General features: G+C 42.3%; 1 protein-coding gene across 1 annotated transcript; it reads left to right on the top strand.

The window, feature by feature from the left end:
- The first annotated feature begins 2,592 nt into the window (after positions 1-2,592).
- Positions 2,593-7,596, top strand: PPP1R3C (protein phosphatase 1 regulatory subunit 3C). The gene is made up of 2 exons (XM_074233388.1): positions 2,593-2,728; positions 5,180-7,596. Exons 1-2 carry the CDS (start codon positions 2,715-2,717, stop codon positions 6,111-6,113), a joined length of 948 nt encoding a protein of 315 aa, XP_074089489.1. The 5' UTR covers positions 2,593-2,714; the 3' UTR covers positions 6,114-7,596.
- The last annotated feature ends 317 nt before the right edge of the window (positions 7,597-7,913 follow it).

Consider the following 7,913-nt stretch of genomic DNA (forward strand, 5'->3'; position numbering starts at 1 on the left):
AATCATATACTACAATTTGTTCAGCCATTCCCCAATTGATGGACATCCCTTCAATTTCTAATTCTTTGCTACTACAAAAAGAGCTATTATAATTATTTTTGTCAATAGGTCCTTTTCCTTTTTTGAAAATCTTTTTGGGATACAGACCTTGTAGTGGTATAAATAGATGTCTATTAAATTTCTTAAATAAATGAGTGAATGAATGAATTTTATACTGTAGCTCTGGTTTTGCCTTGAGGTAATAGAGGTGTTAAACATACAATCAGTTATAATGCAGTTATAATATTCTTGAGTGTGGATGATTAAAATGTAATTGGGAATTATTTAACAAAAATACAATAGCACAGAGACACTTAAGTCAATATGCAGCTACAGGGCTTCTTATATATCAATCAGAGATCCCATTTCTATTTGTTTGACAGTAATGTTCTAGAGAAACTAGGAATCTATTAATTGTTGAATGCTTAGTGTTTTAAAGAAAGACAGACAAAGTAAAGATGTTTTGTCCATGTTCCTGTCCTGCTGCCACCACCACTAATTTGATAAGTGATCCTGGGCAAAGCATTTTGAAAGGACAAAATGAAATGCAAAACTTCAAAAGGTTTAACCACAAGCTTCATTTTTTGTTTAAAATGCTTGCTTTCCTATTTCACAGAGACCCTTCTGATTTCATAATAGAGTCACTAGGCTGCTGTAAAGTTAATAGAATGGCTAGGGAATTTCTGCCAGAATTTCCCAACTGAGTAAAGCTTGCAGTTGCATCAGAAAACATACAGTCAATTGTCAATTATTCAAGCCAGGGTAGGGCAGAAGATGTGAAGATATCAAAAAAATACCAATTTATTTAAAAAGACAATTAATGTATGAAGTCAGACAATAACCAGAAAATAGCTTTTTAAAAAAATTTCCTGGGGCGGCTAGGTGGTGCAGTGGATAGAGCACTGGCCTCGAGTCAGGAGTACCTGAGTTCAAATCCACTCTCAGACACTTACTAATTACCTAGTTGTGTGGCCTTGGGCAAGTCACTTAATCCCATTGCCTTGCAAAAACAAAAAAAAATTCCCACCCCAAATCTTCTCTCAAATCTGCTAAGTTTCAATGGGTAAGTGAGGTGAGGGTGGAGGGTAAGAATGGGGTGCAGCATGGAGAGGGGAAATGGAGAAGCCTAGGGGAGAAGATAGCCAATATAGAAAAGCTCCTAGTGGATGAATGAGAGTAAAATATGCAGAAATATGGACATATGTCCTCAAGACTGAGAAGCCTTAAAGAAAACCTGAAAGATGTAAAGTTATTTCATGTACAAGGTTGTCTCCCACCTTTTAAAAAGCAGCAAAGGGTAGGAGAAAACCCACTAGTCCGGGCCTAGCAGAACAACTAGTTGGAGGGAGTGGCTCTATGCCTAAATCATTAATGTGGCAAAGTTAATTCACATTCCTTTCTCCTGGCCACAAACTCATCTGGAAAAATGAAGGTTTAGTGACAGCTGGGTGGGGTACCTAGAGCTTTGGAACCTGAGCCAGGAAGACCTGCATTTGAATGCTTCTACAGACTATATGTGACCCAGGAAGGCCAACGGCTGGGCCTCATTTCCCCTACTTTAAACTGGGGTGGGTCCTTTTGAGCTTTCAATCTGTGCTCTCCGGGATCTTTTGCAGGGCTGAGTTAGCGAGACCTTAGATATTCTAGTATTGAGACTTTAGATAGTCACCAGGTCTAGGCTTAGAATCTGAGGCTTTGCTATTGTTGTTTTTAATACTCTGATATCTGGATTTTAAATAGATTGGATTTCCTTTGAAATCCAACATATTTTGTTATGTATCTAAAAATGCTATTCTGAGAAGGGGGTCCCATAGTCTTCACCAGATGGCCAAGGAGTAACGGTTCCCAAAAGTTTTAAAATTCCCCTTAGTCCAACCCCCTTCATTTTATGAGTGGTAAACTGAGGCCAGGAGTGGTGAACCAGGTAATATGGGCAGACCGTGGTAGGCAGCACACTTTCTTCTACACCCCAAATAGTAACGAGGGCGCTGGAGAAAGGGCACTTTGTACAATGTTCTCTGGACCTCACCCCGGTGGCAAACTCTTCGTGTTCTTGAGTTTCTCACTTTGGGTGCCTGCTGTCACTCACGCACGCTCCCAGATGCAGAGTCAGGAAGGCGCAGCGTGCTCTGTCTCTCTCTCTCTCTCTCTCTCTCTCTCTCTCTCTCTCTCTCTCTCTCTCTCTCTCTCTCTCTCTCTCTCTCTCTCTCTCTCTCTCTCTTTCTCTCTCTCTCTCGCTCTCTGGCTGCGCTCCAGCTGGCCCGGCACCCCAGTAACGCGGTGGTGGGCTGAAAGCTGGTCGAATCGCGAAGGAGCCGGCCCGTGCTCGGGCCGCCCGGCCCCCGCCCCTCCCTCTGCTCCGGGCTCGGGCCGCCTCCCTGCGGCCAGGCGGATCACACTCTCCGGGCCGGGCCGGGCCGGGCCGGGCCGGGCCCGGGGCCTGGAGCTGGGCCCGGCTTGCTGGGCCGGAGGCGGGGCCGGCCGCGGATTGGTCGAGGCTTGGCCTTCACGTGAAAGCCCGCCGCCTGGAAGACAGATAAGCAGCGGCGGGGCGCTCGGCGGGGTGCGAGTCTGCTGCGAGCGGCTGCGGAGGAGGTTGGCTGCCCTGGAAAGCCTGGCCGGGGGAGGAGGTCCTGCTGGCTCTGCAAGCTCCAGGGACTGACTGACAGTGCTCCATGAGTTGCACCAGGTACGCCCCCCTCGCCTGGCAGGGCCTGGGGGAGCTGCGGCCGCGGGGAGGGGAGGCCGAGCGAATCGGGGAGAGCAGATGGGAGACGGGCTTCTGCGGCCAGAAACACGAAGACAATTGAAAAAAATGTGTGTGTGAACGCATATACACAGTCATGCAAAAAATGTATATATATATGTATATGTGTACATATAAAATGCACATGTATAGGTAGAAGATGTGCGTGTGTGGATATTCCTCTCCATCGTTTCACATTTCTGGCTCCCTGGGGATCAGCAGGGATTTGGGATGCTGCCTCTCCCCCCAGCCCCGCCTCACCCCCCATCCCGAAAGCTTCTTTTGCTTTCCAGCCCTTCCAGACTCTTCCGCACCCAATCTATGGCTAGCTTCTGATTTCAGATTGCTCACTTTCTTGCAACTTGTCCCTTCCCCCAACCTGCAGGAGGAAAAATCTAGCCCGGGACGACTTGGCTTAATATTGTAACCTGGAAAAATAAAGAGCTTGGCCCCATTGTGGGAGACGAAGCCATAAAAAGTCAATGAATTGTACTGGCAATCACTCTTTGTCTCCCAGTTAAACTTAACCCAGTTTGCTCCAGCAGGCAGAGATGGGCCTTCTAAATCTGAGCAAATTATTGTTTTAGCTTTTGGAAGTAATCTAGAATGGGTGGGAGTGACAAAAGCCAGAGCATAATGCACTAGAAGGGGAAAAAACGCTGAGTAACCATGCCAAAGATGACTTGGCAAAAGACTTAAAAATTCAGACTCTTCCTTATGAAGAGTCTCAGTTCTTGGGCAGGAGGCCACAAATAAGGTCTTAGCTTGGTTTTGACCCCTCTGTATCTTCTTCTTATCTATACTGATAGTAACATCTAGAACTGGAATGTTAAGTCTTAAAGCTCATCTAGAAACCTTCTCTTTTCCCCATCCCCCACATAGGGAAATATCAGGGAGGCAACTAAAAAAATGATGGTTATTTGGTAGCAGTAAAGAATGTTCATTGCATTTGTTTTATTAACTTCAGATGAAGTAGCAGCCTTGGAGTCAGGAGCAAGTCACACCCCTGATAGACTGACTATGTGTACTTTTCCCCCCACAAGGGTTCCTACATTCTTGAAATCCCAAGTCCAGACCTAAACCTCCTCCTCCTCTCCAAAGCTTCAACTACTGATCCAAGCAATAGTTACTTAACAAAACTGGGTTGATAGATTCATAATTTTTCAAGACTAGGGTTGGAGAAAAGCATCTATGATTCCTTATGATTCATCCAACAAACATTTAGCACCTACTATTTGCAAAACTCAGTGCTGCTTGGGCTAGACACCAAATTTAGGTATTAGTAATATGTGAAAGTGACTAAAGAGTAGAGAAAAGGGATGTGAGGGAGAGAGCAGGTCAGTGATGGCCAATCCAGCTAGTGTTTCACTGCTGTGGGACTTTTTAAAAACCCTTTATGAGATTTAATAGCTTGACAATGGGCAGATTCTCAATTATTTTTGGGAAATGGAGAAGGAATATATGACAAAACTTACAAATAAATATTCTTCAAACCTCAGTTTATGCAGTTGTAAACTCTCTCATAAACTTATAACAGTCCTTGCCCTGCACCTTAAAGATATACACAGTAAAATATTCAAGATATTCAAATATTTGATATTTAAGATATTCAAAAAGTAAAATATCCAGAAGGTAAACTAAGGGAGCCATAAAGCAAGATGATTTGACTAAGCGTCTACTCTGGGCCACATATATATCTGGGGCCACAGACCAAAAGCAAAAGGGTTTTCCATAATTCAGAATGTGGTGAGCAGCTCCTGAAAAAAGACAATTGTAGATTGTAAGAGGAAGAAAGGGTTGTAGGTATTATTTAGGCCAACCCTCCGGCTTTACAGGGGAAACTGAGGTCTAGAGAAAGGAAGTGATTTACTTAAAGTCATTCTGGGTCTGGGACCCAGATCATATGATTCCTATTATGGTCCCTAATAGCAATTGGATCTGATTCTCCTCTCCCCCACCAAATCTGGACCTATGATTTCACTGGTGTAGGAAACTTGCCATCAATGTCAATCAGCAACTTTCTCAGTTGTCTGAAGCACTCAGGCCAAGTAATTTTTCATTGATCACAAAAAATAGCATGTGAGTGATAGGTCTCGATTGTTTCATATGTTTTTATGTGCGTATTTCCCTTTATAGACTGCAAACTACTTGAGGGGGAGCAGAAACGTTCATATTTTTGTCTTTGTAGCCCCAGCCCCAGTAGAGTACCTGACAGACCCTTCATAGGTATTTGTTGGCTTCAGCTCTTCCTGAGCCCAAGGTTGGATTTCTTTCCACTATGCCAACCCTTTCAGTTATAGAGATAGCCAATATATATTTAGGACTGGGAAGAGAAATTTCTTAGGAGGGTAGCAAACAAAGGAAATAACTCCATTTTCTTTTTTTTCATTTCAGAATGATTCAAGTTTTAGATCCCAGGCCTCTGACAAGTTCAGTCATGCCAGTGGATGTGGCCATGAGAATCTGTCTTGCTCATTCACCACCTCTGAAGAGTTTCCTGGGCCCTTACGATGAATTCCAGCGAAGAAATATCATGAACCGGTTAAAACCTCTTAAACCATGTCTCAACATCAAGCATGAAGCAAAAACGCAAAGTGAGTGGAAGCGTTCCCCCAGTCGCACTAAGAAAAGAGTTGTGTTTGCAGACTCCAAGGGCCTCTCTCTCACTGCAATCCATGTCTTCTCGGATTTCCAAGAGGAACCTGTATGGGATCTTCAGTTTGACTTGTTAGACTTGGGAGACATTACAACCAGCCTCAAGAGTCACGAAGAGAAAAACTTGATTTTAGATTTCCCTCAACCATCAACTGACTATTTAAGTTTCCGGAATCACCTTCAGAAGAACTTGGTCTGTCTGGAGAACTGTTCTTTGCAAGAGAAAGCTTTGACGGGAACTGTGAAAGTGAAAAATGTGAGTTTTGAGAAGAAGGTCCAGGTCCGCATCACCTTTGACACATGGAAGACCTATACTGATGTGGACTGTGTCTATATGAAAAATGTCTATGGAGGCTCTGATACAGACACATTTTCCTTTTCCATTGACTTGCCTCTCGTTATTCCAACTGAGGAGAAAATTGAGTTCTGCATTTCTTATAATAGTAGTGGACATGTATTCTGGGATAATAATGAGGGTCAGAATTACAAAATTGTTCATGTGCAATGGAAGCCAGATGGGGTACAGAGGGCCTCGCAGGACTGTACATTCCACCAGACACCAAATAAAACCGAACTTGATTCACCTCTCTTTGGAAGCCCAAGGCTAGCTAGTGAGCTTTTTCCTGAATGGCAGAGCTGGGGAAGAATGGAAAATTTGGCCTCATATAGATGAATTGAGTTACCAAGCTACTAGGTCTGGCTAGCTATGCTCACCATAGAAAGCTTTGGCTGTGGTCCTTTGATAGGTTTGGGCTTGGGTGTTTGATACCCTAACTATAGAGCAAATGGCCCTCAATTTGGTGTCCAGGTTGGAGTATAATAGTCCATCATTCTGTATTATAAATAATATGTGTATATATATGTAATATTTTATCAACGCACTTTCTTAATATTCACTAGCTTTTATCTTGGGGCAAAAAAAGCTATGAGGAAAGTATACAGGATGGTGACAGGAAGCTGTGTTAATGGTATGAGGTATGTCTGGAGAGGGTTCACAAGATGGAGTTGATGTACCATGATGGGATGGGGAAAAAAGGCATATTTATTTGTACGTTGGGGAAGAAATGTAAGCTTACTGTGATTTTTTTTTTTGAGTAGGTTATACGATCCTCTTGCGGAGGAGTCATACAAAGAAGGGAAAGATGCCCTGAAAATACACTTGTGGAGAAAAGGGGCATGCTCTGGCAGGGCTGCATTTAACATGGGACATCTATGAAGGTGGAAAAAGTGAATGAAAATTCCTAGAACATAGCTATCACTTGAGTTATTTTGCAGAACACAGAGGATGCCCTGGTCCAAAAACAAAACTTGTTGAAAGTTTAAATAAATGAAGATTTATAATCCTACTGTTTTAAGTAGGAGAGGTGACCTCATTTGTAATTGCCACCATGTTGATGTTCTTCATTGTAGATGGCTAACACTAAATCATGTCATTTCTTAGTACCACCCATTTAGACTCTCTTACGCAAAGTAGAATTCCAATACCTTGTAAGTGCCTTAACTGATACTTTAGTTGCTTAGCCCAAATATTCAAATGGCCATATGCTAACTCCTGAATATTTCTATGCTTTAGAAGTCTGCACTACAGACTGTTTGCCTTGCAGTACTGATATTGCTTTGATATTGGTGCCTGTGTATACAACTAGCATCCTTCATATTGAAGGTGACTATCTCTCAGCTGTATTTTCAATGTGATCTTTGAAAAGAGGAGTTTCTACAAGAGTGTGGCACCTTGAGTACATGCAGTTAGGATTTGCTCTTGTCCTCTTTCCTAAAGCTGAAGTATTTCTCTTCTCTGTTTTATTGATGTGAGAATTGTCTAGGTCATACTGTAATATTTGTTCCCTGGTGAATACAAATCCATTCTTAAAATAGATATCAACTGAATATACACTAGTCCTTTGTGTTCACAGGTAGTGTGATATACTTTTCTTCAGGTAATGAATGAATCTCGGTTACTTTTAAGGAACATATTTGGCTCTGTTCAAAAAATGCTAATTTGGAATAATTTTGCAATGAAAGTATTTGAGGTTGGCTAGCATGGAAAACTTTTCTACTCTCAATATTTCAGCTTACTGTAGCTATTTTATGTGAGCTTGTCACTTTAAGAATAAATTGTTTGATATAAGAACAGATTGTTTTTGCCTTCTTTACTCCTTCCTACTCCATATTAGATCAAATGTAAAATCAGTCTCATGGAATCTGCTAGCTTTAATGAGAGCAGATTAACTGAGATCCAGGACATATTCATAATTTTGCCTCCTATACTGAAATATGCTGCCCATTACTTTTGATTGCCCTCCCCAACCCCTGGAGTTCATGTTCTTGTCTCTCCCATGTGCCAGATATGGTGCTGGGAACAAAGAAAATTAATTTCTATCTTCAAAGATTTGACATTTTATGGGAATGGGGTGCAACATGTGTAGAAAAAAGTAAATATAAAACACAAAGAGGGAATGAGGGCCTGCTTTAT

This window comes from Macrotis lagotis, chromosome 4, assembly GCF_037893015.1.
Source record: "Macrotis lagotis isolate mMagLag1 chromosome 4, bilby.v1.9.chrom.fasta, whole genome shotgun sequence".
Taxonomy (NCBI): Eukaryota; Metazoa; Chordata; class Mammalia; order Peramelemorphia; family Peramelidae; genus Macrotis; species Macrotis lagotis.